Genomic DNA, 27,513 nt, shown 5'->3' on the forward strand with positions numbered 1-27,513 from the left:
TCCATACGATTATATATTTTGCGCGCTGTGTGTTTCATATCATTTCCATCTACGGCACCCGCGGTCTATATAGTGACTGATTTTGCTGTTGTTTATGTACACATTTTGTACATGCACATGAGTGTATGTAGTGGCTGGCGTTTTTTTTTACAACAGGCACCGAGAGAGAGATGATATTGTACTCGCTCGCTGGCTGACTGGCTGAGTGTGGAGTTGTAGTATATTTACAATTTTGATGGTGGGACCGGTGACCAGCGACTCGAAGCTCGTGAATGTGATATAACGTATTTTGTTTGGCCCATCATATTAGATGTAAACGGACTGTCGCGTAGTAAGGACGTTGCGACGTGTTGTCGGCTATTCAATTTTTTATTATTATCTCTTGTGTATCTCAGTGTGTTTCTCTCGCTGTGTGTGAAGTGTGTAACGTGCATCGAAGTAGTTGTCAATGCAAACTGGATCGTTGGTGTTTTTTTCGTTCAACAAATTCAAAAACTTCTGTTGTGCGCTCATCAATTTATTCGATCCTTTCGGGAAAAATAATTGAACCGACCGCTAATCACCAGTCGAGGTGACAGTGCCCAAAAAACCAAGTGCTTGCAAAAAGTGGATCATCATCAAAAATCAACTATTTTCTGCATCAAATTTCGCATAAACATTTGAACTTCTGCAAATTTAGCGAAATAAAAAATTACCGCCGTCAAAAAAAAACAAGTGATACACAACTTGAGAAGAGCTGAACAATTGTTTTGTTTTTATTTTGAAATTTGAAGGCGTTGAATTTATTTGAAAAAAAAATCTTTGTGCAATTATTTTTAAATTTGGATTATTAAATTATTTTTTTTATCGACTTTCGGATTATGATAACAAAAAAAATGGTGAAAATAAATGATTTGAACTGATTCAAAAAGAAGAAAAACCAAATACAAACAATATTTCAAAGAGGAAAAATATAATTGAAGGACTGGAATTAATTTTTAGCGATTGTTTGAATTCAACACTTTCAATTTATCTGAGAACTGTTTGTATGGTTCGGAAAACATACACGCAAAATTGGTGAAGGAAAATGATTTAGTGCAGTGAACATACAACAATTTGAGGACATTGGCCAGTATTCTAGGATTAATTTCTGCTTTAGAAACAATCTAATAAGAATCTATTTTATAAAACCGACACGAATTAACCAAATATGAATCATTTCGAGAAGTGAATAAAGATACAAACATTGAGCCACCGACACATAATTAACTGAAATGTATGCAGTGCAGATAAAAGACAATACGACCGAATGCTAGATTCCATGAAGTAGTGAATCATCAGAGTTTTTATCTTAAACAAAATAAATTGACATTTTTTTTCGTGGCTGTGAAGTGTCTGATTAAAAATTTCCAAAATGAGAATCAAAATGCCAGCCGTTCGAATTGCTCAAGGTGAGAGAAATTTTCCAAAACTCTTTTTTCTGTGTATTCAATGATAAGTTTTGTGTTGAAAAAAAAAAGAAAAAAAGATTCAGATGAAACAGACCCAATACGTTTCGAAACGAAAATTACTCAAACGCATGAGGTTCTGCTCATTACATCATCGTTGCTCGTGTTTGTCACCACGGTTTCGGTTAATTCTTATTTTACACTCAAAATCTATCAAACACCTTTTTCGCAGTTTGATTTTAGTTTAGCTAGTTTTTGTGTGTGTTCGTGTGTGTGTGTGTGTGTGTGTGTGACGGAAGCATCCTTTTCTTTTGTCTTGTTTTATTTTACTCTCCATAACTGCTGGATTTCGTTTTGATGTTCGTTTATTTTGAGTACTGATACATTGCAAAGTTTGTGTCGTCTTGAACCCCTTTCTGTTTTCGTCTATAAGTATAAGTTTCAGGTATAAAAGAATTCAACGTAACGTCGTTTCGGAAATTAGATTTGCTGTTTGAACGGAACTAGTTTAGCTCGTGTGTTTCACGTGCTATATGTTCAAACATGATTTTATGTGTTTGCAAATTACAAAGATTTGGCATGCACTTTTATGAGAGTAGTTGAATTTCTTGCCAAAAAATTATATCTTGTTGTCACAATAGTAGCTTGAGAGAGAAAAACAAACCACCAATTCAAATATAAAATCAACAACTTTTAATTAACTTAATCGGCAAGTGAAAACAAAGCAAACATTAAGCAAGCCAAGAAGAAAACGATAAGTCAAAGATGAAGACAAAGGGAGACTTTTCCCCGTTGCTGCCAAACACAAAAATGACCATTGTTCGATGCTGTTTGGTACTGTTTCGTTCGCAGCGCGCGACTTTGTGTGAATTCGTGTGTGATATATTCATTAATATTATCAGCCGAAGATGATCGCAGTCAATTTTCGTGTGTATTTTTATCGGGCGCCCGCTTGCACCCAAAGTTCAAAAGATGAATCATTTTTTCGGCTTCTGTCGAGAAATAAAAGCAAAAAACTTATCACCATTTCACAATTTATTGTCGTCGCGGACGGTCGATTTAAAAGCAGAGCAACAAACTAGAGCGACTCGTTGCTTTCTGTGTCGGTGATTTTCGGCAAGAAGGGGAGATGAAATAGTAAGGATAATTTCTTCTTGCTTTCAATGTTGGCACATTTTATGCACCCGCATCCAGCGACAAGGAAAAGTGAAAAGAAAATTGGCTGCGTTTTTCATTGGTATTGCTCTTTTTGTCTCCGTTACATGGAAATTTATATGTATATTTTCGGTTGGATAGAAAAGTTAAATTCGCGGGTCGCGCGTTTCTCTTACATTATGTACACTGAAAAGCCGTGGTATCGCGCTTTCGACATTTATCTTGCGTGTATATACATTTTGGTTTCCATGTGACACCGTGCTTTTTGTGTGCACACAAATTTCAACGAAATGTGGTCGGTAGTGCATCGATTGCGATGCACGACGATAACAACATTCAACAAACAAACCCAGGAAATGCGCCAAATTTTGCGGACGAAAATTCGTTTCGGCACATGTATCAAGCATTGCCGTTGAGCCATGAAAGAAAATTAACTTTTTTGGTCAAAAACTTGGTCTCTCATTATTCAAATCCAAATCCAATTCCAGAATCTGAATGTTATTGGGAACGATTTCATGAGTGGGAAATGGCATTAAATTAAAGTTGACCACAAATTTAGATGCTCCCTCGCCTTTTTGGAAACATTTGCCACATTTATCATCATCCAGAATCATTTTTCGAATCATTAATCGTCGCGAAATTGCGTATCAAAACGATATTTTGTCTTGAAATTTGCACAGTGGACGCCTTTTTGGAGTCGGTGATGAGCATTTGAATTCATATTTAAATTCAATGCTCGTTGAATTGTTCACCGCCGAACGAGCAAACATATGGCCTATCTTCCGAACGGCGTTCCTCGGCGTTTTGCCTGAGCCCATTTAATTTATTCACAAATTAATGCATTTTCGTTACGCTTCACTTTGTGTCCCAAATAAGTTCTTTAATGAATTCGATCGTTGTTTAATTTTGCGTATAAATATTTTTTTGCCTCATCTTCTTTGTGGATCCGTCATATGAAGTTGGGCATTGGCTGCATCGCTCCGTTTTCTTATTTTGAATAATGTTGTGTTTTTTTTTGTTGTGGTTTGAAACTGCGCGCCCATTCGTCATCCATAAAAAATGGTTGAGACAAACATTTCAGAGCAAAAAAATGGACGAAAAAACCACCAAAATACAGTCGAACAAATTATTCAATTCATTTTATGCACATAATTAATCGGACCATAGAAACATGTGGCTGAATGCCGAGTGCTTTACAGTCGCTATCTAAATATTTTGCTAATTGCTCTCCAATAAAACTGTACGCTCCAACACAGTTCTGCTTTCATTTCAATATTTAAATACCTTTTTCTAACTGTGAGATGTTTACTTTTGTCAAATTCTTATTGTTGACTGGCATATTTGTCCGTATTTTAGTAGTTTTTGTTTTTATTCTTTGCCCGCTACAAAAAGGTGTGCTGGTTTCTATGAAAAAGTACACAATTTTGTACCTACTTGTCGATTCGTAGAAAAAGTCGAATTATCAAAATTAAATAACGGCTATTTAATTATGTAAACTATAAAAAATATTAAATTGTTACACGAAACACACGGGCTAGCGCTTTAGTAGTACACATATTTGGGAGCGTTTGCTTCATTTGGCCGATGCCAAAATTTCGGCGCACTTCTGCTTAGGTGTGCGTTCGGTTTGTCATAAATATTTGATTGGGAATTGTTCTACAATGTTTGCGGACCTTCATGTTATTGGAATAAGACAATTGTCATTGCTTCGAATGGAAATGTAGTCCAAATAAAAAATCCTATTCATCAGAATCATTCGAATGGTTCGATCTAAAGGCTTTCTTTGCTCATGTACGTGCGCCAACTATGAAATGAAGTCAAAATGATAAAAAAAACTCACATACACACACACACACACACCAAACAGATTTTTTTCGTATTTCATCGGATATTTTATCCGTTTCCATGAAATCCACGTCAATTTACTTTAGCTACATTGACGACACGAAACAGAAAATAAAAATCGAAAGAGTAATGCTGCTTTTTAGCCTTTTTTTAATTGCCCGTTTATTCGAGCGCGATTATACGCATTCGTCACCCAAAAGACCCGAATGCTATTTAAATTTTTTCCATTTCATTTTGCATGGAGAAAAAGAATGAAGCAACACACAAAATACATGTATATATGTATATCAACCACATGCAGCAGTATATCGGCGTCGGTTTGGTTGAATGTTCTTTGACCACCCGCATATTGTTGTTATTGACCGACTTTTGTGTATCCAGTTGTTGTATTGCGTTGCTTTGCCCATTTTTAAATATTTTGAGCTTCTTTTGGCGTTTTGTTCTCTTTCTTTCACTCGGTTTCGCCACAGCCATCGAACGGAAAAACAAAAAAGAAACGAGCAGGGGCCTTGCGGCTGACAAAACGCTATAAAAATGTTATATCGCATTTCGGTTTTTAATGCATTTCAATTTGGAGCAAATGCACATTGATTTTACTGCAATTAAGTATGTTCGTTAGGCCTTGTATGCCATTTCACTTGCGTCCTGCTCGCTTTGAAAAATTACAGTTTTACAAAGAAATGATTTCACCAAATTGATTTTCATATTCTGAATAAATTTTGAATCATCGCATGTGAATTTTTCATTGTGCAAATTTAAAAAAAAAAAATTATTGCCCACTGGAAATATTTCTCCCATCTTTCGCTCGTTTCAGTTTCACACAAATCGGATATTTTGTGTGCAGCGCGAGCCAATGCTTTTAAACAAAAAACCTATGCTTTGTTTGATCAATGATGATTTACCTCGAATAAAAAAAAAGTGTAGAAAAAATCTCAGCCGAAGGTGTTCGATGAAAATGAGTATAGAGTTTTTTTTTATCGCCAATCAACCAATGTATAACTGAATACACAAGGCAAAAGGACATCTTGGTTCGTGTATAATATCGAATAGCAAACAAAATGTGTGTTTATTTGGATTATTTTTTCTTTCATATAAATGTCAATTGAAAAGCGTGTGGCGAAGTATTGATCATAAATTGATACGTTGCTCAAAAAGCAATATGCACCACACCCACATGAATATTGTTTCTGAAAGCAGCGTGACAAACGCTGAACAACCTTTTATCACAGTCGTCGATAAATTCCCAGGAAATGAAAGAAAATAAAAAATAAAACGGACCCGGTGTTCAAATCGGTGCAATTGACCAGCTTACTAAATTCACAACCGGGATTCCTTATCGCAATGTGTCGAAACGGAAATTTGTAATAGATAAAAAAAAGTTGGATAAGGCTTTAACCCAAGCGAGAAAAAGAAACACCGTAAAAATGGTCCGAAAACCAAAATCAAATAACACATTGTCGTTTCTTGAGGCTTCTTCGTACACCAAATGAGAACTTTTTCGGCACTTCGTGACAGAAAAACCATGCCGTTTAACTCAAGTACTAATTATTTATTTATTTGGAACAGGTGATAAAAACGATAGCATTCGAAATGAACCGAAAGAGAGAACGAACGGTGTTTGAATAACAAATAAAAACTGTAAGCGAAAGAGAAACAAGCCGACACAAGCTTGAATTTAACACCATTACGCATATGCACCAAATGAAGCGATAAGCGAGCCAAAAGACACGGTGACTAACAATAGTTGCGCCAGCGCCAAATCCATTCTCGTTGCATGCATTCAAACAAATGGACGCTGTTAGACACACAGTTAAAGTATTGTTTATTTGAGGCAATGTTGTCGTTCGCTTGATAAAGTCAATTTGTTCTGTACTGCTTTTTTTCCCATTTATTTCGGCATATTTTGAAAGAACGAGTAACGATTATTTCGGTCGGTTTTGTTTGCTTGTGTCTTGTAACTTTGCATAAAAAACTACAAACAATATGCGATCACAATATGACTTGAGTATTTTTATTCCGTACCCTCGAAATAGAGGGCCAGTGAAAATGTAAAAAAATTCTGTTTTTTCATTTAAAAAAAAGAGTTGATGGTTATCCACTAAAATGCCACCAAAACGCATATGTTTTCAAAGCCATTTGAAATGCGAGTCATGCGTGTGAAAATTGGCCGCCACCGGAAAGGGCAATTCCAAGTCGAATACAATTACAGGATATTAATGGTAAAGAACAAAAAGTAAACAATATCAAATCACCAAGTGTTAAATGTTCAGCGACAAAACGGCTATTAAACTGGACAAATTTACTCGCGCCGCTTACATGCTCACGTGGTTTCATTTGCATAATTCATACACATTTCTTGCGCCGATGAACAGAAAACGATAATAAAACTAGTCATCAAGTCGTCATGTGGTCATCGTCAAATGAAAAGGTACACCAAAACCGATTGAAGTGTTCATTTGATTCCAATTATTCATAACAAAGAAAATGGACTGGGCTGGCGCAAGTGTCCGAAGGCACTAGCCCATTCACTGCGATGACCGCTTGACCTCTTCGGTAATTATCCACAGATCAAAAGATTACACGTATGAATGGCAACGCGCAACAGAAAGTCAACTGAATAACCACTCGACGCAAGTTTGCATCGGGACACCGGTTATTTTGCGAAGTAAAAAAAAACAGTGCCGTCTCCTTCTCCGATGACGGGTTCTTGTTTATTTGCGTCAAGAACATTGCTCAATTAAAATGAAAACTTTGCACTGAAACACCGAACAAAACGGCAGCATTCATTACACTGTTTGTTCCGAACAATTGCGCACACACAAACGTTGTTGCCATTGATGAAGACTGCTTTTGAGCTGAAAGACAGCCACCTTGATTCTTTTTTTCTTGTTTTTTGTAAAGGTGTGGCGAGGGAACGTGGTGCAATGCATATGGAAATCGCAACCCTTATGCGTCAAGCAAAGTCCATCTTAATGTTTCCGATATTTATTATTTCTATTGCGCAAACAACATCGAGACAGAGAGACAGAGAGAGAAGAAAAAACCAGCATAATTACGAGATGGTTCGGTGGAAATCGCTTTTGTTCAGGTCGATGACGATGTCCGTTCACAGAGAGAGGTACGGACAAAAAATGAAGAGCACAGCGGCATTCACATCACATTGATGCTGCTGCTATGGCCATCATTTGGCCTTTCGTAAATTATTTACGTCGTCGAATCGTCGTAACAAAGGAAGCGACTTCTATGCACATTCCACGGCAGTTTAGTCTCCTGTTTAGTGTGTTGCATTCACTTTAAAACGAAGCGAAGAAAACGAAACGAGACAAAACAAAAGGAAACGTTACAAACAGAAGGGTTTGGCCGCCGTTGGTTTTCTCCTGGCCTTTTTTCCACTCTTCATCTTTCTCTCTCTCCTTTTACTCGGATTACTTTTGTGTTTGCACAGAATCAGACTCAATTCGTTTTCTTTTCCAATTGTCGTCTTTAGAATTCGTTGGACATTCGGTTTGTTTGAATAACCAACGTAAAATTATGCAAATCAATTTTGAATGTAAACGAAATTTAAAGAAGCCGAACGAACAAATGTTTATGAGGGTACTGTTCAAAGGGTCACTCTTCGTTAATCATGCGCTGCGAAAAAAAATATATTCGGCGTGCTAACGACATAAAATGCTCGGGCTTTTCCAAAAGTATGTTCATGATGAAATTATATGTCAACCACGACACAAAAGCGATGATCTCAATGAAATGAATGAGTGCATTCGGAGGGAAAAAAACAAAAACAGAGCATTTAATGCAAATGTAGTGGCTATCAACGGATCTTGCTGCTGTTACACACACGCATCAGATACTCGGGAATCGATTACAATTTTGATATATTTATAACAATGGGTTCGGAGAGTGAGCACCGTTGACCAGCATGATAGAAAAGGGTTTTCAAAGTAGGAGAAGTCAGACCGTTCTCACACGTGTCTATGTATGTGTGTCTGTGTGTGCGTACAAAAATTCATTCTATATGCAATCGATAGTTCCCTCGTATTTTTGCGCTCTTTGTGTTTGCAAGTAGTTTAACCCGCCACATAAAAAACCGTTTTGCAAATGGTAATCAATCAATCAAACGCCAACACTAATAATGCGTCAAATGGCTTTTAAGTAATGATCTGTTCAATTACCGCCTTTGAGTAATTGGTTTGTGTCCAAATCGAGAGAAAATCTTCTCAATCGACTCGAGCCGTGATTTCAATTATTTATCACTCAAGCGCCTCAAAATTATCCATCGCCATTCAATGCATCAAATTATTATTTCCAATTCATTTAAAGTCTATTAATCGCTCTCCCGAATTAATAGCGTCAAGAGCCATATGTGACCGACCAAAACGCAATGGAAAACGGTGCTCATACTTCGATGCGTTCAACTCTAAGACGCAGAATCAAAACTCAATCAAAGCAAATAACAATGCATACGACACTAAGAAAGTTCCTATGGACTTCACGGTTGAGGTTGTCGATAAAGTGTTTTATGGTTGGAGTCATTCGTTAGACGCAACGCACTCAAGATTCACATTCAAAAGGGGAGAGAAAATCAGTCGAGTTCAAGCTCAGCATTTAACCCTTTGACGACCTTTGGGACACATATGTCCCATTTTGTTTTTCGTCAATAATTTCCACATTTTTAGACCGATTTCGATAAAATTGGTTTCTTTTGAAAGAGAATGAATGTAGATACCAGAAAGTACCATAATATTGGATATTTTACATCACTGTGCTCAAATAGAACACTTCAAAGTCGAAAAATCTTGACTTTTTTTTCAAATTCCGCCAAACCCTATATAATTTGAAGGGTACAACTTTTAAAGCTGAAAATTGGAAATGTTGTACGGAGTGTCTGTTACTTTCCAAGGATAATCGCCTTTTCTACAAAAAAATTTGTTTCAAATTTTTATTGCTTTTGGCGTGATGGGACATATGTGTCCCATTGGTCGGTAAAGGTAAATAATTACCACTGATTTCCCTGTATTTCAACCACTTTTCGCGAATTTTGAAACACACAAATTTACAAAAAGATCGTTAAATTCGTGATTAAATGGGCACAACAAAGCATGATTCAAACCATTTTTGGTTTAAAAAGATTCTATAAATTTTAAAAATGGAAAAGATTTTACACGTCGTTCTTATGGGAGACATGTTTTTTTCATAGAAAAATAAAGATAAATAGTTACCTTTACCGACCAATGGGACACATATGTCCCATCATTTTTTTCATATTTGCAATTGAAAAAATTAATTTTTGATAACACTTTTGTTAATATTTTTGGGGTCGCTGAGCACGAATCTGCAATCAGAATTGCAAAATTCCCAGCCGTTCAGTTTTGGTCGTCAAAGGGTTAACACACAAAAAAAACCATCATCACATCTTACACAAACTGTCATACAAACACGACAATCTATTGTTCTGCGTTCGTTTGACTAAACCGTGTACAAAAGTCATATTCGAAGACCATACCGTATTTTATTTCTACTTCTTTTATAAATTTATGCGTCATCATTCGGTAGCGACAGCCGCAGTAGAAGCTCTCTTTATTTTCTCATTATGCATTGAATTTATTTATTTTTTTCAAATTCCTATGAGTCCATTTGTGCACGCTGGCGTGACAGACAAAAAATGATGAGCGACCCAACATCAACCCAAAATATCTTGAAACAATATCACTAATTGACAATTTTCGATGCTAAAAAATAGTGTTATTACAATAAAATTTATTAGAAAAGTTTGTGGCATGAATTTTTCGCGTTCTGGTTTTTCATATGAAACCAAATATGTTGAGAATAGCGGAAATGGCAAAAAATAGCTTGCTACATCGACCCACAGTAGTTTTTCAATCACCTGTATGGAAAAGTCTAATTAAAAACCATATCAAAACACCCAGTCAACATGTTTTCGGATGTTTTACGTTGATTTATTATCAACTCAGCGCCTGGTGTTAATTTATGATGCGGTGAATTTCAAGCAAATGTTCACAGTCTCTTGATTTATGTGCACCGATTTACGGCGTGTTTATTTCATCCGTGCCGATTCAATTTCAATTCCAATTAAAATCAACTTTTGTCGTTAGTCCAGTGTGTCAGTTGTTTGCAAAGGCAAAGTCAAACAAAAACTGCACCACACGATTTCAGATCTGGATTCCATCATCCCCCAAATGGTTTGCACTCCAAACCAGAGCCATTCAAAAAGGTCTTATTTTAATAAAACACTTAACATTGTTGAGTTAAACATTCGAATCGACAAATTTATATTGGTTTCATCATTCATAAAACCACGATGCAGATTCGATTGCCAACAATGGTACCGATATTTGCATTTTGGAATTGTCCGAAAACCATGATGCGAGTTTTCATTGCATACACACATTGTATGACTTTGGATGTGATTGCGGTTATTGTGGCGATTGTTCATTGTTTTTCAATTATTCGCAAAAGCCGGTTGTTATCATACGGTTGACATCGAGGTCCCGTTGATAATGGACGGCTGAAAAATAGAAGTTGGCCGCACACACAAACAGCTACGACAAAATTCAAATTTACACCACCATTCAAATGGCTAACGATACTCGACAGGGAATGTCAATAGACAAATTGATGACAATGGTAGGAAAATGCATACGAACGATGTTTTACTAATGTGGAACATGTTGAAAAAAAAGACCAGCCAAACAATTCTCCATGAGCATCAATAGCAGTGTGTAACAAGTTTTTTTTTATGTCGAATGGCTGACGAGTATTAGGGATCTAGTTAATCCAATATGTTTCGCCATGGTTTAACATGAGAATCACATCAAAACACGTTGAATATTTTTGGCTCGTTGACAACACAAATCAGGTACACAGCTCTTCACTCATTTATGCGGTTTAACCTTTGAATGGGCCAGCATAAATTGGCTAGTTCATTTCAGTTTTTCAAAACATAACATTCACCCGCTATTCTGCGCTGTGTTCGCGCTCTCTCTCTCTTTCTATCCACGGTCGCATGGTAATTGCAGGCTGTGAACACACACAAAAACTGGTTGCGAATGAATGAGATGCTCGAGTGGCAAACATCTCATTGTCATGTTGAAATGAGTTAGTGCCCATTAAAAATTTATAAGTCGTTTGTACGGTGAGGCTGTGTATGGATGAATGTATTCTCTTTTTTTCAAATGAACAACGCGCGGTGCATAGATTTATTTTTATTGTTGTTGGTAAAAGTTTTTCCCCGCGTGAAACGCATTAATTGTATTGACCTGTGTCTCATTAGTTCACAGCAATTAAAACGTCCAACTGCGTGAAAAAAGGACTCAAACTCTTTTGCCTTGCATATTAAAAACTTCAATATCGAGACATGACGCTTTCAAATGGCAATCGAATTTTCAGCATGAATATTTTCCCGGTGAGAATAGAAAAACGAGGAAAAATTTGACCGAGTATGAGTTATCGCATACGCTCATGTCAAACTTTAACAAAATTCAAATCATGTACACGGTTTTCTATTTTGAGCGCTTGTTTTTGAACTCAATTAAATATTAGTTTCTGATTTATACAACAGTTCTGATTACTAGAACTCTCTCTCTCCCCTCTAACGGCCATCAATTATTCAGGAGGATTTCAAACAATTTCATTTTTATTTCATGCCCAATATTTTCATATATGTATGTTGGACTACAATGTGCATTTTAGCATGAATTCCATTTGTGGAAAAAAGCGAAATAATTGAAATACGTTGTCAGGCGACCGAGAAAAACTACATACATGACGTGACGTGACGTATGTGTGTGTTGACGTTTGCAAATGAGTAGAAAAAAAACGAAGATAAAATTGTTCATTATGAATGTGCGGTCGACCAGAGTCGAATGAATTCATGAAAAGAGCGGCGCGCGTTATCACTGCAAATGTCAAACAAAATGAATTCACTTGTTTAGTTGCGTGTGTGTGGTCGGTTTCATGTCGTTCCGAAGCGAGATATGTGAATTTTTGCGTTGGACACCTTTTGTTATTCCATAAAGATAGTCACGGCGTTTCTGTTCCAATTTCACATTGTTTACTTTATTACGAATGGAACCGCGAGCGTTTTCAAAGAACAGATAGGAATAATGACGCAGAACAAAAACGAAAAAAAAAACGAAATGTAGATACTAATGCTGACGAAGAAGTCGACAGCTTTCGCTTAAAGTTTGAATTGCCCAGAATTTTATTATCATATCAAACAAACCACCTCCATCGATAGTCCCTTAGTATTAATCGAGAAATTCTCATGGATTCCACTCAGAATTTTGGTGGACAAACAAAATTACTTAATTTTCTATTGTTTAACTCTAAATTAAGTTGTTTCGATTTCATTCGGCTTTCAAAACTTGCTTCATTTGTTACCGTCAAATGAAAACTTATTTTTCATTGATTTGATAGAAACTCAAATTGGTAAATATTGTCAAACACATGTTTGAAATCGACTTGAGAACATTGTTATTTGCTTGCATGAAAATACTTTCGATGCAGTAAGAATTTTGGTTGCAGACTGTTTGTTATGACGACATGATCACATTTCTAGTGTATGAGTGACGAGCGAATAACAAACACTGGAATTCGAAAAAAAGAGAGTGATCCGAATAGATTATTTTTATTTGCATTCGCCTAGAAACAGACCGAATCAACCTTTCATTAGAAGCCAGAAGGTCTAATGAAGTTGTTTTCGGCCGATGTTTGAGAATAATTTTAAAAATAAAACCGAACCATATGTGGTGAGTGTCAATTCGTTGTTTTCATTCCGCTTTCTATTCCAATTTGATGAAATGTTGACGCTGACCAGTTGCGTTTGCAAACGGATCGCGCGTACAATAACCTGAAACAATATGAATTTTTCCTTTGAATAATTTCGAATAGAAAAATGTTCTTATTGACTTTTTTCTAGCCTCACAGCCATTTGTTTTCCGCATGTCCATTCCAAAGTCAGTTTTTTTTGGCGAAGCGGTGATGATTCACAATGTCGCCGAATATTTCGCACTTCGACCAATGGGAGACGTGTGTGCAAAGTAGCACATTGCCAACCACGATTCACATCAACTCGTAGTCGAATTTCATTTAGTTTGCGATTGGTGGCCATTCGAAACAAAAGTAATTTCATTCAATCGAAACAAAGCGACTGACATACGGCGATCACATGAAATCAAATGAAAAGTCAAAACTACGAATGTTTCTTTCTCTTGCCAATCTCGGCGCGAACAGAAAACATGAAAGCAATCAGCATCAACACACCTTTTCTTTTCAGTCGGTTTCTTTTAAGTAACATTGATTTAAATGAATCGCCGTGAATTGTGAAATGTGATGAAGAAGAAAAGAAAAAAAGCGAAACAAAACGAAGAGAGAATGTAAAAAAAGAGCGAGCGATACGATGAAATAACGACGACAAAAAATTCTCCCGCCGCGCATTCGTTCACGCCTGGACCAATCGAACACCAGTATTTTGGAATAGTAATCACCAACATGACATGTATAGGCGAAGAGTTGAATAAATAAGCTGCAAAACGAATTTACACATTTTTACATAGCCGAAAAATGTTCTCGTTTTCTCCAGGTATATAAAGCGTAATAAATAGCCGAAATCGTATGAATAATGCGAACCAAGTCAAACTAATACCACATTCGAAATACACAAATAAAACTCAAAATGACGGCAAAACACGAAAGAAAATAAAAAGAATGAACAAAGACAACAAAAATGTATTGAGAGAAGAGAAATTAAAAACTGGTTTTCGAATTACACAAAGCATTATTGTCGAATGGCTACCAACTGGAATTGCGCTCTCCGTCGCAGTTAATCAGCTTTTGTTCTAATTTGCGATTTTGTCACGAGAACAATTCGCCTGAATTCGAACTGTTTTCTTTCCTCGAAAGTTCTATTCGAATGGAATCAACAAAGTATTTTTGAGACGTGCTTCAATCGAGAAATTGTCAATTGAGATCTTTTTTCTCGAATTGGACTGAGACAAATCGGAATGTTTCCGGAAACCATTTAATTACTTTATCTTACCAGTTAGTACATTTTTATGGCGTTTCAATTCCATTCATGTGCTTTGGCATTATGTCATTCGTTTTATTAAGAAATCGTATTGCTCAAGTATTTAAATTTCCAGTGTGACGCGACGATGAATAACACAACTGCACCGAAGCAGTCATATTGTACACAAATTCCTCTTGCATGCAATTTTAAACTTGTAAATTCAAAAATCACCGTTGATTTTACTAATTAATCTTACTTTTTCCTCCCTCTCGTTCACAGGTAAGCCTCTCATTAGTCATCCGGTATTGAGCGTTTGTATAATCGAATGTATCACTGAATTGCCAACAATATACCGACAGTCTTAATGTTCAACAGTGAGGTTTGTGTATAAAAAGGAGATTATTCACGATAGGCGAAGTGAAGCGAAACCCTGCGTTCGCTACACATGTCTATATTTATTATCATCACATTTTTCTCTACTTCACATGCGTTCCATTAAAAGCAAATTTTTATTTGCATAACTATTTTGTTGATACTATTTCGGAATGAATTAACAAGAGCTAAATGATCATGTTAAATGGGGAAAGCAAAAGAGAAAGAAAAGAAATGGGCTGATTGTTTATTTGCCGAAATAAAAGTAATTAATTTGAGTTCAAATGGTAAATTGGAGTATGGTTCAATTATTGTGCCGAAAAAAGTTTGTTTGATCGAATGAAAATAAATAAAAGCAGGTGAATTGAAATGTCTGACCAATGTTACGGTTAGTTTACCCTCAGCTGACTGTGTTGCACGCGCGCTGATGGCCCATCAATGTACAAAACCAAGTGGTGGGTTGGTTGGTTCGCTGGTTGCTTTATTGGTGTGTGTGTGTTGCTATGTAAAATTAGCGCATAAACAAAATAAATTTTCCTTGCCATTGTTTTTTTCCACATTAGATCGGTACCACTGGTTTCACTCAATAATCACATTTCATATTTCCATGTCCAATTGGATTTATGGCATTGCCGTGCACTCCACAAATTTCAACTTTGACATAGCGTGCTTCATGGAATCAAATCCAGTGAATTAAATCCGATAATAATTTATAAATGTTGGTGGATTTTTTCGACACACACACACACGAGACAGAAATGAAAGAATAACATTCATCGAAAGAAAACAATTTGTTTGGATTTATATGAATTTGTGGTGTAGCGCCCCCGTTTACCAGTTGTCATTGAAAAGAAATATATAAATATTTTACCGTTGTTTATATTTTTATAGAAATGCGACCAACCAAAATAAATTACGAATTTCGATTGATTTAGGTCTTTTGGTCTGGGCGCGATTTTATTTACCCACTCAAAATGGTATTTTTATTTGATGATTTTGGCCTTTGTTCTGTTGACGTTGCAACCAAAATGACCCGCTAAAGAGCGACATCCTTTTGTTTATCCTTCCTCTTTGAGAGAAAAGGAGCCGATATATATCACTGTGCACCACATGATCACACAGGTTAAAAAAACGTGTATTCCAACCTCGATCGAATATTGGTCTGCCTGTTTACAGTTGCTCTGGTTTCTTTCTGCGGAAGACAACGCAACCATAGAATAAAACAAGAAAAGAAATCCGCATCAGTTGACAAGAAACCAATTTTGTGTATTCTCGGTTAGCGCGTTCAAATGACGGTATGTCGTGTGGTAAACATCTACAATCCTCACAAACAAACCCATACACACAATTTATCGAATCGAATGACGCCGACGACGACGACGAGCAAAAATAGTTCGTGAGAACTAGATGCAATGAGATAGTTATCGATTTCACATCGGTTTATTCGACAAGCTTCGCACCGTTCAAGCCAAGGCCCAGGCATCGATTGTGTGTTAACCTCTTGCGAATGGCAAAACAAAAAACCACCAGAAATTTATATGGAAAATAGACAAGGAGAATGAAAAGACGCGCGCGGCAATAGAGAAAGAGTGAAAAACGTGGCCAAATCAAAGACAAAGACAAATACACACAGCATTTGCATGATTCAGAATGAATACGAGACACATATTCATCGTGGCAGCATCAGCGCAGCTACTTAAGCTCTTTTTCAATGAAATGGCATAGAAAAACGATGCAAAGCGGAGTTTACAGCTCGCCATTTCCCGCTTTCTCGCTCATTTTCACAAATGTACATACGAAAAAACAAATTAAAATAATCACATCACAACCGCTTTATAAATTATTGTATATTTTTCTTGGCCAAACTTCGCCACTGCTGTCGGACTGTTCAGCTCACTTTTCGCTCGGTGTGCGCAGAATGAAATATTATCATATAAATACTATAGAAAACTTGAAAATTATGTAATAAATAACGCAGAGAATGAAATATAAACGATCGAGTATCCAGTTAATTCGATCGTCCGCTCCGATACACAATGGTCTCTATCTATCTCTCTCTGCTGAACAACTGAAAGTCACCATTATCAATGTCGCACTGTTCACTGTTGTCGCTCGTCTTTTTTTTGTGTGGCCGATGCCCCGCTTGTACACCGTATACATGTGTACCCATCAGCTGCGATCAGTGTGTGGCGTCACCGTTGCCATTTATGCAAATAACGACAAAGGAAAGGTTCTAGATTTCGATTATTATTATCGCCACTCATATCTCTCTTTCTTGGGGTATTGTTATACCGTTTTGTATCGTAAATCGTTCAGTATGACCAAAGCGAGGAGCACACAGACTTTATCACATTAATTTATACCTGAGAACCGTTCGTATGACATGGCGTTGCCGTTGAGTTTGGTTTGCTCTTGAGATTTTTCACCATTGATGCACTCTCTTTTGCTATCACAATCAAATGAGCAGACAGCGAATGTGCTCCATTCCGGTTGCTCGTTCTTGTTTGTTTTTGGAGCATCAACACAATTTATTTGAACAATATTCAAAAGATTAGCGACAACAAACCACCGACTCTTTTGCTAGCCATTGTTGCTTTTGTCGCATTCATGTGTACGCTGAATAGATCAATTGACGGTGTGACCATAAAAATGTTTCCGACGTGAGAAAGCAACTCAACAAAGAGCCAAATAACCAAAAGGATTGATATTCCGCATCGAATTCAGAGAATTTGATTTATTTCATTTTAAATACTTCCTCAAACAATCTCTACCCGAAATTCAATAAATCAATTTGGTCAGTGGTCCCATTTGCACAAAGCAGAAAGACCGAGTTAAAAGGAGTTCATCATAGTCCTTTTGTTTGCAACCGAAAACACAAGAGTGAATCGACCAAATAGATCGTTTCGAAAGAGATCCGAGTCAATTTAACGGTAAATGTGATATGGTTGTGAATATGTGCTTTTCCGTTCGATTCAACAACACCAACATCAACATCAACGAGAGATGATATTTGAAGAGCAACAAAAAGGAAAAACAGAGAAGAAAAATGGATGCAGCACCTGTTAAAAGTTCCCATGGTCGGACGTGCAACTGTGAATCGACACAGAAGCATGAATCGTTCTAAAATGGTTCGTCATTATATTCATTTTCGGCTTAGCCGCAATTGACCTGAAAAACGGAATCAAATGCCAAATCAAAAACCGTACTGTTTTGCTGCGTTGAGGGCAAATGAAAGGCAAGAAGAAAGACAGAGATAGGGAGAAAAAATGTGTGGTAAAAAGGAAGAGAGTGCAGTGAGACACTCACCGAAAACAGATTTGTACAATTCCAGTGGATTTGTTCGAACTTGAAATTCCATTTTCGGTCTATAAAACAACGCTAAATCAACTAGACATGGCCATATGGTTCTCATTTCAATCATGATCGATGTGAAAGATTTCATTTGGATATCCGAAAAGAAATACGCAAAGCGCTTGAATTTTTCGTTCATATAAACCACACAATTTTATGACCACTTCAAAGGGCAACACAAAAATGCATAAAATGTAGTGATAGTAGATAGATGACAAGCAGTCGAACGAACGGACGGACGAGCGGCTATGCGACAAACAAAACGCTCTTTTGCACTTCATCATAAAAATACTTGAATTACATGTTTTTTCGGTGTGAGAATATTTATTTATTCAATTTTTCGTCCCAATGCACCGATATTGATCTCATGTTGGACGAGACAAGTACAAGAAACTACAAAATAAAGTGAACTAGGGTCATTTTTGACCTGTTTTAGCTTGTTTTCTCACCAAAACACACACGATTTTTTTTATCCTTGTCTCTCTGTTTTCGCATCATCCAGTTATATTTTCAGTTTTTTCTCTCTTCATTCTTAGATATAGTATGTTACTCGTGTTTTTTTACTATCCTCCCTCATTCTATCGTCCGAATTCCCGAGACAAATTGAGAAACCAAATATGGATCAAATTTAATGAGATTTTTTTGTCTGGTTAAAGAAACAAACGTCGCTTTGGTACATACAATTTATACACATCAAAACCGAGCTGCACAAAACAGAACCGAACAACAAAGAGCAGAACAAAACCGAAAAAATGACATACCATATCGAATTGAAATAATCACTTTTGATGTTTGTGAGTGAATAAGATAGGATATTTGAATGGTTTGGAGCGAAAATGTAATACAGAAAAGTTGAGCGGAAAAATGTCAAATGAAAAGGGATAGCTATATAGTTCACTATAGTTTACTATACAGTTTACTACATAGCTATCCCTTTTCCGTCCATTCATCATCGACATTTTTCCGCTCAACTTTTCTGTATTACATTTTCACTCCAAACCATTCATTTAATCTTCTTGGTCATTATTTTCTGGCCCATTTGTTTTTCGTTTTAAAAGGAAACATTTTTGGGCACTTGAACCCGATATTCATCAACGTTACTTCTTTCTACTAAGCATTTTTCAGCTCATAAAATGCGAACGCTTATGTCATACACGAAAATATTTTAAATCATGATGTGTATTGGAAATAAAAACGAATGATGCTCATGTCCCAACGAAATACAGATTTGATTAGTCATATATATACATGTCCAAAGATGTGTAAACATTATTTTGGAATTGCTTTTCGACATGTTTTTATCCTCTCCAATAGGACAGCCGTTTATTGCGTGCGAATTGAGTGCACGTTTCCATGTTACACAACTGCATGTAAAACAAAATGTGGCCGTGTGAAGATGATGAACAGTGAGAAAATGCCTCGTGCAAGTTGCAATTAAATTAAATTATGAATTGATTTAGACTACCTGCAAAGACAATGCATAAAACGAGCTAATTTCAATCAAAGCGCGTTCAAAGACAAAGGAAAACTAAAGAAGAAGAAAACACAAAATGTCGACAAGACAGTGATCATGCGTGTGGAAGAACAACGAAATTTGAAGAAAAAAATGCATGTAAATCATTTCTTGCGCATTGCAAGCATGATTCCCCGTTTTACTGTTAGTCGGTCGCGCAAAAACACAATAGTCTTGTTCGCTGGTTCATCAGCGATTAAAAAAGATTGGGTGTTCTCATCTAATGCAAATTGAAATGATCCAGTGCATGTACGTTGTGCGGTCATTAAGTCAGAAATGTTTTGTTTGAACTTTGATGCCGCTACACGATGGTCGATGCAGCGTCAACATGCAATCGCATTTAAATTTGCGCTTAATTTGTGTCTACGGCGCTTGCATTCATAAAATCATTAATAAACAAATCATTGTATCGTTTACATGATGGGAAAAGAAATGCAACCTCACACACAAACACCGAGGCACCGGCGAAGAGGCCTGCCTTCTGCCAGCGCGATGATAATGAGTGTAACGTTAAAATTAGCGGGTGTTAAATTATTGCTAGCAACGAAAGGATCGATGCATTCGCCAGCATAGGGAAAAAAAGTGCAAAGCGAAAAAAAACAAAGGCCCGTAGTTTGTGTGAGCGCGAAAAAGATCTGCGCATTATAATTATCCAATAGTGCAAGCAATACATTGCATCGGTTTCCCGTGGCGAACTTATTCATTTGTCTTAATTTGGTCATGAAACGAATCTTGAGCCAAAACAGTAACAAGTTACACTGTCAGTAGTCACATGGAGCGAGCGCAAAAAGACAGAATAAGCGACATTAAAATGCAGAAAAGCAACAGTTCGAGAGTTGTAACACTGAAAGACTGTCGACGTAATACGGAAAACAACGAACGAGAACATAAAGAAATTGGATGCGAAAAGAAGAGACGACGACGAACGAGCGAGCGAACGAACGAACGAACGAACGAACGAACAAACGAAAAAAAAAAGAAAATGAGAATCAAGTGAAAAATGCACAAAAATACGTACAGCCGCGCGTGAATGTGCGAGTCGTAGCTCGCGAGTTGCATTTGCTTGAAGAGTGCACCATTCAATGCGATTATTATGTGATGCAGTTGGAAGGTGTTCGTGTGTAGACATGATAGTGGCGACGGGTTTATTGCATATATTTTTTCCATCATTTTCCATTCGCACAAAGTCCATTTCAAATGTTACACAAAACACTTTGAATGCGGTGTAAGCAAACCTGCACTCGCGTGAATTCGACACAAAAATCGAGTAACGACGACGACAACGGCTACGAAAAAAGAAGAATCAAATCAGAGCAACAATTGTGAGAATATTCACATCATATATACAAAGTATATTCGTCGATAGCATAGACCATTTAAAAAAAAATAATGGAGAAAAAAACACATTGCATTTTTTAATTGCTCCCGTTGTAGCTGACGAATGCACCGAGAAATACGATTATTTGATTATAACTGCAAATTTTCAAGTTATTGTACTTTCAAGTGGCCCAGAGGAAGCGAATAGAATCGTGCTGCTGTTTCTAAGCAATTCTTCTGAACTTTTGGAATTTTGCGAGGCTGTGCGCATTTTGAATGGATTGTGGGCCTCATTTCTCTTAGCACCTCGGTTGCCACTGTTCGCATGCGATTGCAAGTGCCATTAGATTTATATTATGAGAAGGAGCGGAATAAATGGTGACGCTGTGTAAAATTACGATGCGAAGACACACATTGCCAATCGTCACATCGGCAATCTCACATCACCGCATTCATTTTTCCTCCATCTCGTCGCTCGAGAGAAAAGCGAACCCATTACTCGACGTACATCTCTTTTCTTCTTCTTCTCTCTTTCAAAACTTACATTCGCGTGTGCAATTAAACATTGTTTGGTTTGGTTTGTTGCTACTGTTTTCGTTATATTGTTTTTTACGGCATGTTTTCATCGACCGCCACACATATAAATTATTGTTATCAAATATGTTAATAGAATGCAATATTTATGTGGGTGCGTGTTCATTAAAATTGAAATTTTTTCTCTCTGTTCAAAACAAATATCGCATACAGAGAGCGGCAAAGAAAGAAAAAAACGAAAAAAAAATTGTAACAATAACATAATGGATACAGTTATTCCTTTCCGTTTGTGCATATTCTAATAAATAAAGAGCCGCTAAGACAAATATTAGTAATGAATGCGGAAGAAAAGTTCATTTTTTGAAGGAAAAAAAAACATCAACCGCTTTTTTTTCAAACTCTATTCATGGAACTAACGCATGAGGTAATGAGAATTAGTTTCATTTGAAATCCAGTGCGCTACAGCTTATCACACTCTCTGTGGTCTTTCTCTCCATTTGTAATGTTTGTGGATTAGAGAGAAATAAACCTAACGGTTTTCGCTCGTCTCATTGTTCAATTACACATGGCACTGCCATTTTCCAAATCGGCCAACCACCTAAGCAATTAGCTAAAATACGTGTCGATTTTCATCGGGTGACATTTTATCAATTCATATAAAATTTGTAAAAACCTGCATTGTGATCCAAAAATGTCGAAAACATTGACCAAAATTATCGCAACAAAATGGAAAATATTTATTGTGCATACAAAAGCCATATTTGGCTACAAATGCGGACGATATAATAGCGCGTATCGACGACAACGATGCACAACCGCAGAGTGATATATTTGCCAGTGAATAAAATAGCCTAGTTTTGCTTATGCTACAATTTCTTTGGCTCTTTGTAGGTCTTGTGGACGAAATGGAAAAAAATTGTCTCACTGCAAGATATATTATGTGAAAATTGTTAAAGATCACTGGCTCTCTCGTCTCACTGACTTTATTCAGAGACCGTGAGCGCTCTCACACACAGGAGAACCAAGCACATGAAAATAGCACCGCAATAATCCGTCATTGCATCTGGAGAGATAGAGCGAGGAAAAAGCAAGTGCAATTTTGTCTCCAAATCTGAAAGCCATCGCTAGAAAACGCGAACAAAAATCCCAAATCAATTCATTTCCAATTCCATTTAATGCAACGTGTTCGTTTCAATTACAAACAAACGATCGAAATGGTGCAATACATAACGAATTTAAATGGATAAAAGTGCAGTTGCGCGCAGCTGACGATGAAAAGAAAAAGAAGAAGAAGAGGGATAAAAAGAAGACAAACACACACCGAAAAGTAAAGAAACCGAGCGTGTTTTAAAATTGTCGCTTTAAAATGCGCAAATCAATGTATTAATTCGATCGGCCACGGGATTCAAAATGTATCGCATCACAATCAGAGTTTGCAATAACATATACTCCATTTGCTCAAAGTAAACTGAACTCAAAGAGTTTGGTTAGCTGCAGTTCATTTTCTTTATTCTTTTTACACTATTTTATGTAAACATTTGACTAGTTTTATTACTCTGATGGGATCAATTCCGTAATTTTTGTTTCTATTGGTGTGTTTTTACCGTTTAGTCTTATTTCAATCCGCTGCCTTTTCTCTCTTCACTCACATCAAAACGAATCGAAGCAGTCGAGTGCTCGATGCCTTTTTTCTACTCAGTGTGTCGATTTATCGCGAGCGCGCGCGATGCGTACTTGCAACATAGAATCGTGGAGTAAGTAAATGCATTGACATATTCACAAGAAAAATGTACCGCTGTTTTGCAAATGCTATGAATTGCATTGTTGATGGTGTTCCGTTCATGTGCTACCACTGCTGCTGCTGCTGTTGTTGTTGTTGTTGTTGTTGTTTTTTCTTTCTGTGCTACAGTGAGTGTAAATTGTGAATGGCGAGTGAGCGAGCAAGCTAGCGCGCACTCACTTACAAACAAATAATGCCCGTTGCACCATTGAACTGCTAATTATTTTCTATTTTTCTCACGATCTACATATGTAATACTTCACACAACGCTTCACATGTATCCAAATCAAAATCTAACAACGCATACAGTGGAGCATTTACACCCGAAACCAACACACTATCCACTTGAAGTACAAAGAAAGTGTACATTTATTTTCGAAAACAACAGAGACGAGTTCGGCGAATTTCACACAAGCATAGGAGGAAGCACGTTTTTGGTTTCCATTCGAATTAGACACTGATTCGGTTCGTTGTTCAGTTGGATCGTTTGGTGGATGGCGAACGTGCGCGCTCGTTCGCTCGCTCAAAAATGCTCATATCCGCTATTTTAAAAGAATTCGTGTCTTCGCGTTTTTCTCCCGTGTTGAAAATGGCTCGAACGAGATGATACCAGTTTCTGGCAAAGTGTGAATTGGTCAGGTATATTTGTGATTCACAAAAGGCGATAAAGCAAACATCGTATTCATTTTCGCGTACACGACGCGGCCACAACTCAAAAGATCCCATTCGCTTGGCCGAATAAAAGGAGTTTTCTTATTTTTAATTGATACAAAAACGATGGCAACAAAATTTTGAACGTTGATGGATAAATCATGTGAACTCTTTTAAGTGTTCGCATAACTTAAAACGCGGCCGGCAAAGTGACAAAACCGTATGGTCGTTGAATGGACCATTTTTCATAGATCACGAAACACCACAAATGGAGAAGTCAAATGACGCTTTCACAATAGTCATTCCTTTCTTTGGAATGAAGAGCATAAAATTAAGCAGCGATCTTGCTTTTGTATGGAGTGACAGAAAGAAAAAGAAGAGAAAAAAAAATCGATTAGCCGATCCATGGGAAAATGCACAAATTTCAAAGAGTTACACATTTCGATCGGATTGAAATGGGCATTAATCTCGACAAATGAGTCACCGAGTCCATATTGTGCTCAGCGTTCATTATTTCATTTCGCTTTTGAATCGTACATTGTCCGAGCCATCGGTTTTCACGACCAACCAGAGATCATACGCACTTTATTATGAGTTGTTTTTTCCTTCACACAAACACTCGATCTCTTCGAAAGCATTAGCTATGTGTACTTGTAAGCAGCATAATAAAAATACAAAGCCATCTGATTGTTCTGAAAAGGCCCTTTGAATATTATTCCTTTGGTCGTTGTTATTTGAATTTTCTCAGTTTTTATTGTCCATTTTTCATGTGATATTTCGCATGACAATGCGACAACCAAACGCACACACACACACACGCCGACACATTCACACGACAAAGGAAGACACCAAAAAGAAGAGTGAGAGAGAAAAGAGAAGAAGACATCACCGAGTTCGATTGTTGCTCTGAAGCAAACATCGTACTGTGTTTCCTTTGTTTGCGGTCGAGCGTCATTGTTTTCGTGTCATTCTACGTTGTCGTGACACATTCGATATCGAGTCCAGTATGTACAAAGCAACGGTAGTTTACCTGTGTACAATCGGCTTGATCTGATTAATGACAAATGGTGAAAATGTGAAAATATTTCCTAGCGAATGTGATTTGGTGAATCAATTTCTCTCGATCGATACACAATTGTCAGTATGATGGGAACATATTATTTTCGTTCGCCTTAACCCTTCCTCTCAAAGAGAGACACAGGAAAACAGACAACCAAACAATCATCTTTACTGCGGACCAATTCTAAATTACATATCTGTCGTTATATTTCGGTCGGAAATTTTTGAATGAGGGTTTTTGTTATGGAAAACTATATTTTGTGGTTTCTTTTCATCTCGAATTCTCCTCTGTCGGAATGCATTTCTCAGCTTGCGTGAGAGAATACCGCTCAATCGGACACATTTCCGAATGCTAAGTAGATGCACTTATCTTTTAATATTTTGGTAAAATACCAGATCATGGGAAACTTTCGATTGACCGCAATGCTGAAGAAAGACGCTAATTAGTTATTATCATTAAAGTTTGTATCGGCATTTGGCAACCTGTGCTTCTCTCCCATAAGAACCAATGTATTTGACGTGACAATGAATAGCGGTAGCGCCTAAATAGGATCTGCGGCAACTTAAGGAACTATCAATACTTCTTGTTGTTGCGAAATTCATGACAACAACAACAAGTATTGATAGTTCTTAAAAATTCCGCGAATTGCGAATAGGCGCCACCGCTATCTTGCGCCGGTCAAGAGCACAGTTTGGCATTTGGTCGGAACGGCTTTCAAGGCGATTCTTTGAATTGGCTGCAAATTAACCATTCTTAATGTATTGTAAATTGAACTCGCGACTTTTCAGAGATGTTGTGGTTTCTTTGTTGGGGCAAAGTGTGAAAATCGCTCATTTGCGCACATTCCACTGGCACACTTTTTGAGCATATGCAAAATAGAACCGCATTTTCTCACGGTTTGCGAAAGAACAAGCCGATAAATGGTGACCAACCTCGTAAAAAACCGTTCATCTCCTTGCAAGCACACAAAATGTACCGCTTTCTCATAGTTTTTTCCCTTTGACTGCAGACGGTGGTTTTTTGTGTGTGTGTGTACGCGAATATCGATTTGAATGCACAGATTGTGTGATGATGCCGATTAGAACACCACACAGCAATACTGAAAGTAGAGCGGGCAATAAGAGACTTTACTTTGAGTCGCCTGAGTGCTCGATATTTTTTCTTCTAGCTTGGCTTGTTGGTTTGCTTGTGCGAAAATTGTAAATGAAGCCGTTTTTTTCACCTCGTAAATAAAGACCGTTGCATAGACAAAAGCGTTGCTAGAAAAGAAATGCCTTTTTATCGCCGATTTTCCATCGATGTCAATGTAAGAATCGGTGTACTGGCATCGAAAAAGCGATTTGGAAATGTTCCAGTCGAAAAATGCGAAAATTTTGTGCTACACGAAACTGCGATCTCCTTCCATTGAATCATATTGGTGAGTTGATCGTTACGCAAATTCAGTTTTATTATGGTTTGGATAAAAATCAGCAGCAAATTGTATCACGGTTGTGATCGTTAATTGTACTTGTTTCTGTCTCCTTGTTCGAATGTGTGTTTCTGTTTCTGTCTCTCTGTTCGCTCTTTTTTTATTGTCGTTCTGCTTTCCTTCGAATGGCGTTTGTTTGACTTGTTTCGTAATCGAATCACAGATACCCGCGGATGCGATTGCGATTGCAAATACTGTCGCTTGTTTTGCGGGTGCATTTTCTTTTGTTTGTGTCGCGTTCATTTCGAATCGGTTTCGATTCTCAATCGATCCAACTTATTATTAATTAAGCCAATGCGGCGTATTTATCTATAAAATGAACTTGTTCGCCATGTGTGTGTTTGCTGTGAATTTGAGGTGCATTGAATCTATCTCTATACCATGGGCTGGCATTTTCAATGGATAGCGAAATCCAATAAGATGCAATGCAATTCTTATGTTTCACTTTTTCTCTCTTTCGTTTCGTTTTTCGTGTCTTTTTTTTCCTCGAATAATGGAAATAATAAAATTTAATTTACATGGGTCCGATGTTGACTTGCAAAAATGTATTAATTTGGCGTTTGGTGCCGTTGATTACAATCAACGGTCTGATTTCATTTGCTTAGTTGCTGCTACCTGCGCGAAAAGGGGAAGTGTAGGTGATCCATGTACCACACAACTCGAAATTCGTAATTCTGCTAGGTTTTGCTTTGTTTTCAATGGTTTGCGCATTGTGTCGAGTCTATCAACTCAAATCGACGTAACACAAACACACAAAGGCAGGCAAAAGCAAAAGCAAAACCAAACAAAAACACACATACTCACAACAACACTTTATCTCTGCGATTCAATCTCAATCGGCGTATCACGTAAATGCAAAACATACAAGCCAATTAGTTCGATACTTTTTGCGCATACGTTATTTTTTATTATATTATTATTTTCCGCGCTATCCAATGGATTCAAGTCGGTTTCGCACACAGCAAATAATGAAATATAATATGCGGCCATTAAATAGAGAACTCATATACGGA

General features: G+C 37.1%; 1 protein-coding gene across 2 annotated transcripts in view; it reads left to right on the forward strand.

Annotated features, from left to right (window-relative positions):
• The first annotated feature begins 215 nt into the window (after nucleotides 1-215).
• LOC129568281 (B-cell lymphoma/leukemia 11B) overlaps nucleotides 216-27,513 on the forward strand; it is a 65,299-nt gene continuing 38,001 nt past the window's right edge. For both annotated transcript variants that reach the window (XM_055445955.1, XM_055445956.1), the window contains exon 1: nucleotides 216-1,430. In XM_055445955.1, coding sequence (XP_055301930.1) covers nucleotides 1,394-1,430 — 37 coding nt within the window. In that variant the 5' untranslated portion in view covers nucleotides 216-1,393. The remainder of the gene's footprint in view (nucleotides 1,431-27,513) is intronic.

The sequence above is a fragment of the Sitodiplosis mosellana genome, unplaced genomic scaffold (assembly GCF_009176505.1).
Source record: "Sitodiplosis mosellana isolate CC-2019 unplaced genomic scaffold, AAFC_SMos_1.0 Smas_scaffold_18, whole genome shotgun sequence".
In the NCBI taxonomy this organism is placed as follows: Eukaryota; Metazoa; Arthropoda; class Insecta; order Diptera; family Cecidomyiidae; genus Sitodiplosis; species Sitodiplosis mosellana.